This window comes from Equus asinus, chromosome 1, assembly GCF_041296235.1.
Source record: "Equus asinus isolate D_3611 breed Donkey chromosome 1, EquAss-T2T_v2, whole genome shotgun sequence".
Lineage (NCBI taxonomy): Eukaryota > Metazoa > Chordata > Mammalia > Perissodactyla > Equidae > Equus > Equus asinus.
The window spans coordinates 158,499,497-158,515,032 of NC_091790.1; the positions used below are offsets into that span (position 1 = coordinate 158,499,497).

The 15,536-nt window shown below is 41.8% G+C and overlaps 1 protein-coding gene across 2 annotated transcripts in view; it reads right to left on the bottom strand.

The window, feature by feature from the left end:
• Window positions 1–15,536, bottom strand: part of JAZF1 (JAZF zinc finger 1) — a 321,045-nt gene that overhangs the window by 50,516 nt on the left and 254,993 nt on the right. For both annotated transcript variants that reach the window (XM_044765506.2, XM_070511163.1), the window contains exon 3: window positions 676–872. In XM_044765506.2, the coding sequence (XP_044621441.1) occupies window positions 676–872 (197 nt within the window). The remainder of the gene's footprint in view (window positions 1–675; window positions 873–15,536) is intronic.

Genomic DNA, 15,536 nt, shown 5'->3' on the forward strand with positions numbered 1-15,536 from the left:
CTGTGGTCCAGCTTTATGCACTAATAAAGTTGATTTTGATCTTCACCTCTGACTCCTATTTTCCAGTTGCTTCCACGTTTTGGAGGGGAAGACAAGAGTGTGCTCTTTGGCACCTAGAATGCCAACATCTCCCACTAGGCCCAAGCTCCTTCAGGACAGGGCCGGGGGCTCCTTTGGCTCACAACTGTAGCTCAGTGCCTGGTGCACAGGAGGCACTCTAATTTTTTTAATTAATCATTTTATTACGGAAAAAATTTTAAATAAGCAAAAATAGGGAGGATGGTGTAATGAACTCCTATGTACTCACACCCAGCTTCAACAATAATCAACCCATGGCAATCTTGTGTCATCTACTCCTCCATCTGATGGAAGCAAATCCAAGACATCGCATCACTTCATACATAATGAATGGCAAAGACTTGAAAAATACCTATAATACCATTATCCCACACATTTATAGACAGTAATTTATAAATATTTCTTCAATAACGAATAGATGAATGAATCAACAAACGCTATAGAGACCAGTAAAGGGTCAAAAACGAGGTGGGTCTGAACCATCAGCTGTCCCTGGCCCCCTTCTGTCCCCAGCATATCATATCATATCACACACACACACTCTTCCCTTGTGTTCCCCAACTCCCCCGCCCCAGGTGGTAGGGTCAAGCCACTCACCTGTTGGAGTGCTGCTGCGGAAGGAAGAGGAGGGGGTGATGGGCGGGGTCACAGGGGGAGTAAGGCTTCCACTGCTGTGGCGTGGTGGAGTGGACACATTCCCCCGAGACACTGAGCTGGACAAGGTCAGCGAGAGCTTCGGCTGAATCTTCTTCTTTAGGGACTCCTGCTCTCGGCGGGCAGCATCCGTCATGAATCTGCAGCAAGAACAGAAGGTAAGTAACCGGGATCATCTACAGGGCATGAGGAATTACGACAGTTAACCTGAGTCTGACAGATGCTCCACCCTGGCAGAGGGTTCACAGATCTGTCTCACTCTCAAGAACTCACAACAGATTCCCTTTTCCTCCATGATGAAATTATCTTCCAGCTTGTTGTTTTAAGTTTCCTCAGAGTCAGCTCCATTTCTTCCCTATGCAAACCTTCCTTGTGGGAAACTCATACACACGGACAACTATCTGTACCTACTGCAGTGCCTTCGGTTACAAGCTTTCCTCTCTCTTGGAAGGTTCTCTCTCTCAACCCATAGAAAGCCCATCTATTCTCAGTCTCCCAGCCACTCCCAGGTAGAGGGGGCCTCCTTCACCTGTAGGTCAGTAGTGTTTATTGTTTGTACCACTTTACTGCCACTTAACATACAGGCCCCCATGAAAACTCTGATTCTTTTGTGTATTACTCTGGATTCTCATATTGCTATTGGGGTTTTTAAATTTTTCTTGGCTGACTGAAGGTCTTGTCTCCCAAGCCATTAGCTGAAAGGAAAGGACTCAAGTCCCCCTAACCGTTGCCAGCACACTGCCAAGGCCCCTCAGTAAACATTTACAGAATGACTAAATAAATATGCACACGCAGATTCAAAAAGAAGGGAAGAGAGCAGTGCAGGGAGAAAGACCGCTAAAGATCTGTTTATGTTGTGATTTTATTACTCATAAAAGGAAAGGCGACTTTTCTCAATAGTTTCACTTTGGTAACTTCAAAGTTATTTTGTCAACATTTCTCTTACGTTAGCAATATTCAAACTTTGTTTTTTTCTCACTGTACAATCTAACAGCTCATAAATTCATGTAATACAATATTCAAAACAATCTTTGAAATAGTATCTCTTACCTAAAGAGCAAACATCTTTTTGTATTATAGTCATGCGCCACCTAACAATGTTTCGGTCAATAACAGACTGCTTATACGACAGTGGTCCCACAAGATTAGTACCATATAGTCTAGGTGTGTAGTAGGCTGTACCATTTAGGTTTGTGTAAGCGCACTCTACAATGTTGACACAATGATGAAATCACTGAAATACACATTTCTCAGAATGTGTCACCACTGTTACGTGACGCCTGGCTGTATTGACAGGCAGACTTTGCTAGCTGCGTTTTTGAAAACTGTGATGGAAAGCCTAGTGAATAGAATGTATACAAGCATTTAGGTAATAAAAACAGGCACCTATGCCCACTACCTAGGCTAAGAAACAGAACACAAGCACGCCCCTCAAGTCCTCTCTCTACCCCGCCCTCCCATCAATTGTGTTTTAACTATTTTAATATAATTCATCGTAAATGAATTCCATCACACTTAAACATGGTATTTTATCCAACCCATTTCACATCCTGCCTACCAAATTCCTTAGTATTTGTCATTACACTACGAAGTTTTGGAAGTCAACAGAAAGTTCCTGATAAAAGCTTAGAGTTGATCAAACACCCAATGAAACAATATCACAATATTGTTACAGTGTCTTAAAATGTCTACTTTTATACTTGGAACATGGATGGCACATTTCTTGAATGGCTTCTGCAATACAATCTAGACATATAAAGTGGATTTTACATGCAGAACTGAACTGTAATAAAGCTACATGCTTTGCCTTGAGCTCTTAGGTTTTCTGCTACAAGATGGTGATGATTTGAAAAGCAGAAAGGAACAACCAACGCAAAACAGAATTGTTTGTACCCGGGAGCCAGGTACTCATTTATTTTCAGATGCAAAGTGGGCTCTACTGCTCTTAAAACTGTTCCCCCTCCTCATGAACCTCTGCTCAAAATATGGGCTCTCAGAAGAAGCAAGGAACTAGTGCTATTTTTTTATTATTCTAAGTAGAACTACTAACTGGTGTAGCGATGAGTTTATCAAATTGGGGTACACAGTGTGCCGGGGAGTGGGCAAAACCACAAGATAAACATATTTCTTCTTCCAGGAAGACCACTGTTCTCAATGTAGGTAATTCAAGTTAGTTTTTAAAATAGTCAAATAAACACAGGTACGCTATGGATTAGAATGAAAAATTTACAGCTTGCATCTTAGCTAAGAGCACGGGACTCGGAGGCAGGCAGGCCAGGGTTCAAGTCCTGGCTGTGCTACTTACTATGTGGCTTGAGGCAAGTTGATACACCTCTCTCAATCTCAACTAATGTTATTCTCCGTAAAATGGGACTAAGAATTGTGGGTAAAGGGTTAACATACATCTCTTCCCTTTCTGTAGGAGAATTTGATCTTTGGTTAACTCTGGTAATCCACTAAGACAGTAGGTCAACTACATTACTAGACAACACTCCTTATGATAAGATTAACCCCTGACTGGTAAATTGCATCTCGACTGGGAGGAACAAGGAATCATCCATACATACCTGATAGGAAGATGGAGCTTGGGGCTTCCTGAGTGTGGTGAGCTGTTCCCGAGGCATGTCCCTTGCGGGGAACTGGGGAGTATGCCCAGGGAGTGTTACAGGAGCTCTGACTCCTCTTAGGGCCAGGGCAGCTCCCACCCCTGCCTGAGGGGTATCTCGTCTCTCTGCATCTCAACAGGATGCCCTGTACCAGAGAGGACTCCACAGAAGGGCTGATGCTGCCCTGATGGCAAGTGGTGGCTCTGCCCACCTTCCCTCTGACCAGACCCAGCAGCCTCCAGTCATCTTTTAAGTCTGAATCTAGGAAGATCACCCACTGGTGGACAGGCAATAATAGTGCCACCTTCAGAGAACTACAGCGAGGATTAAGTGAGGTAGCAGTGCCTGTGATATAGGAAGTGGCTCAGAATGTAGAAGCTGCTATCACCATATAAAAGCTTTATAACGTAGTTTTATCTATAGCTTCCCACCTACCTTACTTAACTCTGAGTTTGTTGTTTATGACTCTGAAAGCCCCTGCTTCATACCTCATGTGTAGAAGAATGGATTGTGGAATGGCTGATAGGGAATCAGCCCAGAGAGTGTACATATAGTGTCAGACAGAAATTCTTGCCAAAAGAAAACAAGAAGAAAACAGAGAGAGGCTTCTCCATGTCGTCTCTCACTCTGGTTAAAAAGCATCAACAGCTCATGCTTTTTACTGTAAAATAAATACTCTCCTACAGCTCAGATATAAAACAACAACTATAAACAATCACAACAACGCACCCATGCACATCTCCCACCTTTACCCCAACAGGGGTTTGGTCAGTTATGGACGGCAATCTATTTTTGGCTTATATCTGCTAAGTGCTTTCTAGAAGTGAGAATGAGGCACCATGTTAAAAGCACTAAACACGAAACTCACAAAGCATTTCTGCCAGCCATTCTCTCTCTCCACCCTCCTTCCTCCTCTCTTGGATTGGTGGTTATGAACTTGTAGCTACACCCATAAATCATGGCAACCTTGCCGAACCAAGATACACACCTGCACAATCTATTTCTGCTGACAACATACATGCATGGGAGCATTAAACACGTACACCAACTCCTTGGGAGCGTTGGTGAAAATTTACCAGTTTCTCACTGACAATGTTGCATTGTGCCATTACTTTACCTGCTTTTTGAGACTTATTAAACCCTAAAGCTTTAAAGCAATGTTCCATCAATATAACTGTTTGTTGAAAGATGGGCAGATTCCCATTGGTAAGGAATCATTTGGGGAGACAAGTTTATAAAGAACCTGATGAGGCAGAGTATAGGCTATGATTGTAGCCAAGATGAAGACTTGAGTAACTTGGCTTTGACCAGAAAACCAGACAAAACCATTTTCCACCATCAAAGGCAGCTGTACTTTGACACATCCTTGAAGGACCACAGCCTAGATCTTTCCATGGTCAGGATTAGAATGTTCCCCCTGTATTCTCACTCGGAATGAGACGGGCAGAGTTCAGGTTTAGGAAGTCACATCACTCTGTGGTCTGATGAGTTGTTCTCAGTGGGTTTTGACATGATTGGTCATCTTTTCTGAAGCCCTCAGTAATCACAGCCAATACAAGGTCTTAGAGCAGGAAGAAACTAGATAAGACACACCATCTAATCTGACACCCCATTTTTCACAGTAACCAGGAACTGAGGTGGAGTGGCTTGTTCAAGGTCATTCTTTTTAAAAGATTTTATTTTTTCCTTTTTCTCCCCAAAGCCCCCTGGTACATAGTTGTATATTCTTCGTTGTGCGTCCTTCTAGTTGTGGCATGTGGGACACTGCCTCAGCGTGGTTTGATGAGCAGTGCCATGTCCACGCCCAGGATTCGAACCAATGAAACACTGGGCCGCCTGCAGCAGAACACATGAACTTAACCACTCGGCCACGGGGCCAGCCCCTCTTCAAGGTCATTCTACTGGCTAGTGGCAGAGCTGGCATCAGAGAAATAAAGCCTCAGGACTGGATCAAACACTCCTACACTCCACCATGTAGCCATCGGCACGTCAAAGAACTCTGAGTTTCCTTGTTTTTGCTTCAGGAAAAGGTTTTCTGAGTTAAAAGCGTTTAAGAAGCTGAAGCTTAGGGCCTGGGAAAACGCAGAGGGAATCCCTCTCGGGGGTTACATGTGGGCAGTGGGGTGCTTGGGAGAGCATGAGGCCTTATCCTCTCATGTCAGCCAAGTTCTGCGTGTGGGGCCGCTTGTCTCCTGGGGGGCCCTGAATGGAGCTCCCCGGGGCTGTGATATGGAGGAAGCCTGGCTGCGCCCACCTCCCCGAATTCCTTCTGCTTTGTAATGGGAACTGCTCTGATCTTGCAGTAGGAGTGCGCTGGAGGGGGCTCCGACAGGCTTGTGAGAGCTGATGGATAAATTTTCAGAGATTTTGTGAGCTAGTTGTTAACCATGGCCATTATTAAAAATTAAATTATGTGAACTTATAACGAAATATATTGAAAACAAAGGTAATCATACTCAAAGCTTATCAGTTCTTATTTTACTCTTATCTACGTTATTGAGGTTATCTACGTTGATACTGCACCCGTTTGGGAGAATTACTATACAATGGCGCGCTACTGCACATCTCTTCCCAACTCTGTGCTCAGTGACGTCACCTGGGTATTGACGGCACCTTGAAATTGACTGTGGTGGAAATATTTACACCATGAAAATTGGTAAATACTACAAATCAGGGCTTTTTTCCTCCCCTAGAGGCAGTTGTTAAACACTACACTTTGTAGTTATTATTTTTTTTAATGTGGAAAAAAGCATTTGAAGTGCTAAAGGAGCTAATTGGGGAAGGGATAAAGAATGGATAAGAAGGGCTTCTTTTCCTTTTTAAAATTATAAAAATAATACATCTTACTAAAGAACACTTACAGAAAAATTTTTATGGATTTGTGATGTGTTTGAAAACATTTTTTAAAATTATGGAATATATATACAAAGGAGTATACATATTTACAAGCACAGTTTAAAGAAAAATCATAAAATGACAATCCATGTACTCAACACTCAGCTTATAAAAAAAAAATCACAACTTTTGAAGTTTCCTGTATAAAAAGTTTTTTCTTTTCTAAGAAAAGTATTATCCAGATACCACTACGGTTGATTTTTCAGGCTGTTTTCCTTTTAGTATTGTTTTTCTACACATAGAGAAAACTGAGTATTTCTTAAAGGAAAAAAAATAAGTCACCTGAGGGTTCATTCACTGTTGACTAACAGCCTGGAAATCTGCGGTCAGGCAAAGACATGTTTTCATTTTGAAACCAAAACTGCCGTAAGATTAATTTTAACTTTCCTACAAATCAGAAATGCCTAAGTTACTTTAATTTAATATGGTCATTTGTAGTAATATTTGTTATTGCTTGGGGAAGTACATATTCCTTAAGTAAATTTTCAAGACTCCATTATAAATCTTTTAAATCCTTAGACCACAATGTTCATTCAGTCTGACATGTTGAAGGTGGAAACATGAATATAACACCACAGGGGGAAAATGTCAAACTGCTGGTCCGGGGAGACCAGTTTCAACCACAAACTCAGGAAATTTACAGAGTTCGCTGGAACCCGGGCAGAGGCCCCACTGCCACCTCACTCCACGGCCAAACACCTGAGCCCAAGTGTCCTGCTGGGGAAAAACCACTCGGCTCTGGAGAGCCCGCTGATGGAAGTGACCACTCGAAACTCGAGTCTCTCTCAGAAAAACTTGAAAAGAATCCAAACTCCGAGATGCATGGTGTGGTGTGGTTTGCTTGTTATTATAAGCCTCTGGAGAGGGCGTGTGGTCCAGAGGCCTGAGCCGCGCGTCAGGAGGCCTGTTCTGGGGCGAAGAAGCGGGTGGCCTCTGGCAGTCCCAATGCTCGCCATTCTGGCCCTGATTTTTCTACTTGTTAAACTGAGGAGTTTTGGTTTTATGGATCTATGAAATATATCATCCCTAGGCTCCTTCCCAGCTCCAACAGCCAATGATTCCAGCAATAGCATCGTGCAGTGTTTTCCAAACTTTTTTTACCTTAACCCATTATGAGAAATGCATTTAGGGGCTGGCCCCGTGGCCAAGTGGTTAAGTTCGTGAGCTCCGCTTCAGTGGCCCAGGGTTTCGCCAGTTCGGATCCTGGGCGCAGACGTGGCACCGCTCATCAGGCCACGCTGAGGTGGCGTCCCACATGCCACAACTAGAAGGACCCACAACTAGAATATACAACTATGTACTTGGGGGGATACGAGAAATGCATCTCATATTGGGAGTCTGTATACACATACATATAATTCGGTCTGCAATCTGCAATTTTGCAATCTCCCAAGCTCTGAAAACTGGAAAATTTCTTAATAAGTTTGGCAGCAAAAGTCATTGGGAAACAAACCCTGAGGTGAACCACTTAAAAGGCTATTTACACCCTGTATCTATTGTGTCTAGTGGGAATAGTCAGATGCTTCACTGTGCTACTATTAATGTGTGTGATTCCAGGGGGCTGCCCAAACCCTGCAGGCAGTGTTATGAATTTGCAATATTTGTACTGTCTTACCTTTCTGAAATCAGAAAAGTTATGAATTATGAAATATATTTGGATGCAAAGATAAAGAATTTTTAGGTAAACATCAAACAAAAGTTGCATGGCACCATCCTTAGTACATGTGATATACTGTGATATTTTTCTAATCTATTTCATTTTAACAGAATATCCTGGTCACGACCACCACACTGACTTCTTGACCTACTAACAGGTCGCGGCCTGCAGTGTGAAAATGTTAGTGTAGCCCTTAAGAGGGTGGGCTTTGGAGGTAGACTGCTTAGATTCTAATCTCTGCTCTCTGCTCTCCGACTGTGTGACCTTGGGCAAGTCACCTAACCTCTCTGTGCCTCAGTTTTCTCATCTGTCAATGGTGACCATAGCAGGTCGTATCTTACCGTGTTGTGAAGTTAACTGAGTTAATACAGGTAAGCACTTGGAACAGAGCCTGGCACTTTATGCTTGACAAACGTCAGGTTCCTGGTACCATAACGGATGTGAACAACACTTGTTCAGGAAATCCTAACTCACAAATCTTTCATCCCTGACACTTACACCAGCAATTTGGTTACTTCTAAGCTGAATTACTGAGTATTAGGGTAAGTACTGCCATCAGAGTCCTCTTGATTCTGAAAGCAAAGAGCTACCTTGACTGATTCTGCCGGCATTTATTAAACTACTGCTGTAATCATAGGTAGATTCAAGAAGGTATTTATAGTAGCTGGAATACAAACAGAAGGCTGTCCCTCTCACTAGGGACAACATGCTGGGGGGCCATCTATAAACCCACACACCTGCTCTTCTTTACTTCTCTGCCTTGGTTTCTTGAGAAGAACCAAATTATAGAAGGTCTTTTTAGCAGGACAGCCAACAGGAGACCATCCGCGCAGCTCGCCGATGAAAAGATGTCTTTCTATGCAGTTACAGGCTGCTCCCCACTTGGAGATTCATGAAGTTGCACGAGGCCCTGACGTGGTCCACAACCAGACCCTCTGGACAAAGCACCGCATCCCACTACTTCATTTGAAGTTCAAAAGCTTTGTTCTGCTTTTACAATGGCCCTTTGGGCATTGCCATTTTTCAGTGAAAACAAGTTTGTGAAACCCAGAAAGCCTTTGAGAAAAGCTGCTAGGAGCTGGCAGACAGACCATGAGATTCTAAGCACTCCTAATTCTGGTCACTCATTGCTCCACACAACGGGATTTTTGACCTGGCAAGGACACAACTGATCTTCCCAGTGGAAAGTACATTACGGATTTTTCTTTTCTCTGACTACTACTATGTGCAATCCAGGACAACGATGGACAGAAAGCCAGTAAGGAAGCAAAACAATCTGCGGGACATTGGACTGGAGGCCGTGGGAAATGGCCACAGGAATAATGGGTATATTTCAGCATGCAATCATGTGTGGCCCACACGTCAAAGGATCTGGCGGCTCTAGGTCTCCATGTAATGATGGCTTTCAGAATGCACATCTGCTAAGAAATTCATGAGGCGGGTCTTCTCATTTTAGCAGCAACTTAAAGCCACAGTGAAGTCGAAGGAGTATTTGGCTAAAACAGCTGGCCAGTGAAACATGACCAGCAAGCAGCAGTGGAGGGATGGCCTGTCTGCATCCTTTCATTAGTGGAAGGACCTTTTCTGGTGATCTGGGAACTTAGTAAATAGTTTTCTTTTCAGTAGACAGAAGAAAATTTGGACTCATGAATAAAACTAATTTCAGAAAGCTTCTAGTAATGTTGTGAATAACCGTATGTTTCACTTCACATCCCAGAGCTATTTTGGACTTCAGCATCTGAGGCCTGTAGTGTGGATTTTGAAGGTTCATAAAAATTTTTGCAGTGTCACCAAAACTCTGAGCCTCTTTTAACATGCAGCTATTAAAATTTTAATGCAAAATAATAAAACTAAGAGCAGCACCAGGAAAAAACCCACACCATCTGATCAGATCAGTTTGGCACTGAACTCGTAAGGGTTTGTGTGTGTGTGTGATTTTCATCTGATATTCACACGGGTTGTGGGCATGATTTGTGAAGCACCCAGCCCATGAATCAGATATTGTTCTTGGGTGCCAAACCAAAACTGACAGATTTATTGCATCAAGTGAGACATGATTTTTTTCTTTTCTTTACTAAGTTTATATCAAACGCGTACAGAAGGATATAGTTCCTGGACTTTGAAGTGTTCCAGTCTAATTTCCACAAAATAAATTAACATGAGGGCAAGCCAATTTCATATCAGACCTTGCAGCTAATTTTTCTTATAAAGGTTCACTTTATTTTTGGGGACGGAAAGAGAAAAAAATAGAGGGGATTAAGAAAAAAAGAAGACAAGATAAGAGGTGCTCTTTTTCCTATTTACTCTCTTGACAATCATATTTTATTTATTTTTTAAGGCAACTACAGTTAATTTATATTCTCTATGTATACTATAGCTTGAATATTCTAAAACTTTTAAAAATATTTATTTAATAACATTGGGTTGCTGATTTTTACATTGCTAAGTGGTATACCTTATTTAACTACTATCTATCATCACCAGCCTCTCTTTAAAAGGAAAAAAGCCATTTAAACATAAAATATAAGAAGGACGTAATCTTGGAATAAAATAATCCTTTCTTGAGAAAGACTGTTCTTTATTCTGAGATTATGATAACAATAGAAGGAAGGAAAAAATGTACTTAAAATTTGTTGAGATGCAGAGAAGCTACAATAATTTTATCATTTTATCATTATTTTGTAACCACATCATATGTACACTGTAATATATTGTTTATAATAATAAAATTGTTTATAATTATTCTATAGATACAAATTATTAAAAATATACAACTTTATTTTCTATCATTGCCATTGCTAAAAATTCAATTTCAAGGAATGTTGACCAAAATGGAACTCTGTTTAGGAGGAATCAGTTGCCATATTCTGGGCAAACTGAAAGAAGTCAAATACAAGAGCACCCAAATTCAGTAGTTTCTCCTTTCCAAGAGCTGAGAGAAACGGGGAAGAGCTGAGCGTCTTCCTATGGCCAGACACACAGAGGGCCGGTGGGGCGCTGGATGCTCCCTGGATGCTGGCCCTGCACACTTTAGGCTATTTGGAGACGCAGACCAACAGAAACAGCCTCATGAACGGGATCATTCAAAGACTAGCAGCTGTTGTGTGAATAGTACTTAGGAATTACTTTTTTTTTTTTTAAATCGGTAATCTCTTTTCTGGAATTTCAGCATTCAGATGAATTCACGTTCCAAAGCTGAACAAACAAAATCCTATTCCTGCATACCATTACTTTGAATACTTCCAATAAACACTGGGTATTTTCTCATAACTAAGGAATAATATAGTCAATGTACCTCAATGAAAGCTTTGGTTCAGGTTCCAACAACCACTACTTTAAGCCATAGGTTGGCATAAATTATCAATGAAGCAATTAATTTTGATTTACATGGCCTGAATAGAATAAACCACAGTCTTTTTCATCATGAATGCCAAGAATAAAAGCCACTTCTGAAAACTACACCCACAAATCTTTGGTTTGGAGGTCAACTGGAATATCCCCCGCCTGGCAACCCTTTGTCATCCTTTCTATTCCTTTCCATCAAATTGGGAATGCCTATGGCTACTTCTTACACATGGTTTTCATTGCTAATTTGACATCCATGTAAAAACCAATGAACAAAACAAAGCAGTTGCATTTCACGAGGTTTTGTGGTACAAAACTACAATAAGCTTTTGAGTTTTCTTGTTTTGCCTCTTCTGGAAACAAAGTAAATGAATTATTTGAGGTTTCAATGTAAACTGCTAATGAGATGATGCATAACTCTCCCCATAAGCTGGCAGAAGTTTAAAAACGAAAGAAAAAAATTACCGGGTCCCTGGAGTTTTAGTTCCAGGTCAGTAACAGCTGTGAACACAGCCAGCAGTTGAAGTCTAGGTTCTGGAAGTGAACTCCTAATCTGATTTCCTAGGTATTTGAGCTTGGGCAAACTATTTACCTTTTCTAGTCTTGGGATCATCATTTATAAAACAGAGGTAACTCCAACACCTACCTCATAGGGGCTATTGTCAAACGCATGAAAAGCACTTGGCCCAATATAATACCCTATAGATGTCAGGGGGCCACTCAGAGTCTTAGCATTTCCATGGAGGTTGGCCTTATGCTCCTGACTCTCATCCAGGAATTATGATAAATTGTTTATAAACATCACAGTCATGTGATTGGCTAATTCCTAGATAGGAGGTCATTTGTGGGGGGAACCTATGCAGTCCACAGATGGGCTTGGATAGATATCTAAGTCTGGGATCAAAAGTCTCCATCTTTCTCTGACGCTGCCATGACCTTCCACCTAGGTGAGCTCTTCTGACCAGGTGGGCTGGTGACAGTCAATATTTAGCTAAAGACAAGTGACTCCGAGTGAATCTAGCACCAGGGGATGGGGTGCACTGGAGGGCTCTGGTTAATGAAACACTGGGTTGAGAAAGGGGAGGGGAAGCAAGTGTGATGGTAGAGGGTTCTCAATGTCAGAGGAGGTCTCAAATAGGTAGGGTCTGTTTATGCCAGGGATGGCATATCCAGTGCCTCTAGTGCCACTTATAGCCCACTCTGCCCATGGAAGGCATCACTAATCGATCACAGCACTTTTGCCTGTGCAGCTTCTGCATTCAGCCTTAGACTCTTCCTCATCACTGGGCCCTCGGCAGCCACTATCCACTGGTTAAGGCGACACACAAACTGAAAATTCATGCCATCTCTAACTTACACATTTCCCCTATATCCACTGACATTTCCACTAATATGCCAGCCTGGGCACATCTTAACTCAATTGGTACATACTTTACTCATTCTCAGAAAACGAGGGAGCAAAGATGGCAGACAATAAAGATAATACTCAAGACAAACAACTGACTATGTCTAAGACGAGACTCGCCCTCAAAGTGAGGCAAGGATATTAAGCACACACTCAGATAACTGCATCTATTCGTGAATACAATTATAAGTCCAACTGCTCATTCAAACTTACTTTTGTGTATATATGATTCCCTTACCGAGTGGCAGTCAGTAGATTAGCAATGTTTGGGAACAGAGTGGCATCAAAAAGCAATTTTCTTAAATGGATAAATCCATTTAGGCAGTGAAACTATTTGGAGGCAAAGTCAGTTCCACACACGGGCTGTCCCTTCACAATGTATACATTTGTGGGTATCACAAGCTTCCAGACCTCAAGTTTCATGGGCCTGGGTGGCTGATTTTTTTCATAGTGATTTGTTTTCTTTTCATTGCAAGAATTCTGTTAATCTGCTTCTGGACTAAACAGCTTAATTTTCCCTGTTTTCCAGGAGGCTGGCACCTGACAAATGTATTTGTTTCTTCAGATAAACACACACATCTGAGGACCAAATAATCATTTAAAAAAAATGATAGAGCTGTGAACTTCCATTTCTCTTCTTCCTGCTTGAGTTAACCCAATAACTTCGTGAGGGCGAAAGGTACTCGGTAAACTAAACATTGGGGGCAGAGAGGATGAGGGGGTTGATGAGGTGGCAATTTAAACTTTTTGTTAGAGATCATTTCAAAAACACATAAAACTAGAGAGATTACAGGAACTGCCACATTATCAACATTTCTCCATCTTATTTAAACTTTCTCCCCGCCTCCTCCTTTTTTAGGCCATGATTACTGATCATTCACATATTTCTCATCCTGGGTTCATAGAATCACTTCAGAAACATATAGGATAAAAAAAAAAAAATGGAAGAAGAATAAGAGGGAAGGAAAAAGAGAACAAAGGGAGAAAAAGGAAAATTTTCAACATAGCCCCTGGGAAATACCTAATGAGGATTCAAAATTAAGATGGTTCAAAATTGAAGCGTAACTACGTGATCTCTTTCTCTCTCACACATGCACGGCTAATCTATAACGCTTGCAAAGATTGAGCACTATTTTACAGAGTACATGTTGTTGAAGGACACACTGAATGTTTATTAATTTGGAAGATCTGCCAATGCTTCCCAGCTCTTCCAGCCATGAGGGCCCTGTTACAATGTCGAAGGGTACACTGCTTTGAATATCATAACGGTCCTTCTGATGTCCTTTACGTTAGGGGGGAAAAAGGAATAACACAAGACTACCATTCTGTATTGCTTTGAAATGAATTTGTATTTTACAAGGTCCCCTAGCCATCTTTGCCCCGATACCCCAAAGTGGGAATTTACAGGTTAGTTGGAAAAAAAAAAATTCAGAGTATAGATGTGTGTGTATGTGCCTTTAAAATTTTCAAGAATGTCACTGTACTTAACTGCTAATGAAGTGTTTCTTGGAAGGGCCCCCAGCCCTTGTGTGGCTTTACAATGAGCAGCCTTCATTTGCATGCCAAAGGCATGCACTAATCCTTAGCATCAGCTGGATCCCAGAAATACATGTGCCCCCACAATCCTGTTTATCCTGCTGGTTTATTTAGCAAAGCTTTTTTTCACAGAGAGTACAGGCCCCCATTTCAGGCCAGCCAACCTGATTATCCCAAATCCCTAATTAGTGTAATTAAAGCTTTAATGGATTGCAGCCAGGATATAAACCATGCAAGCTCCCTTTTAAACTCGTTGCTTCTTGGGTGTGCCGGACTGGTCCATGCCAGAGGGCTTCCTGTTGAGGGACTGAAGGCCCTGCTCTCCCAGAAGGCCCTGGACACCTCTGCACCCAACATCCAGGCCATTTCTGATGTCCAGGGATCCTCTTCATCAGGTTCACGCATACAAGCCAAGCTGCCCCCCTCCCCAAGTGTCCTCCGAGGCAGACGGGACACCTCTCAATGCTCCTATGGATGCTAGCCTCATGAGGATTTTTCTCTAGTCACTACACTCTGGGAAACAAGGCTACTGCAATAACTAATATAATTTCAAGCAACCTAGGAGAATCTTGTTAGATCCTTCAGAGGACTCTTGTATTAACCCTCCTGCAGAGAATTGCTCAGAACTTTTCCAATAACCAAACCCCAAAGGCCTATAGCTTAAATCTGAAGTTTAGGTATTGCCTACAACATGCAAACTGAGCCATTCTTAAAATGGCTCCCGTGAGTGTTCACAGTATCTAAGCTTCACATGGATATTTGGAAGTTAATATTAAAGAAGGGATAAGGGGAAAGGATCTATGATTTTAAAAACATCTTTCAGTATGTACTACGCTAGGTGCCTCATTGACTACTACCTTATTATTGAATCCTCATAACAACCTTGTCAGGGGTTACTCTCAGTCCCATTTCACAGATGGCAAAGTTGAGCCTCAGAGACATTAGGTAGTTTGGCCAAGGACCCATAGCTAATAAAATGCCATAGAAAAGATAGAAACAAAAACGTTGTAGATAGGATGTCCAATCCAGCAGTCATTAGCCATGAGGCTACAGAGCACTTGAAATGTGGCTAGTGCAACTGAGCAACTGTATTTCTAATTTTATTTAATTTTAATTAATTTTAATTTAAATAACCACAGGAAGCTAGTGGCTACCGTATTGGATAGTGCAAAACCAGAGCACTTCCATCATAACAGAGAGTTCTATTGGACAGTGCTCTTATAGCTGGAGAAATGGTCAGTTCTGGATATGCTGGGTTTGAAATGGTGGTGGGACATTCAAGGGGTGCAGACAAACAGGTCAGCAGTCCATATTTGGAGTCATTCACCCAGAGAGGAAAAAGCAGGAGAGCAGGCAGGAG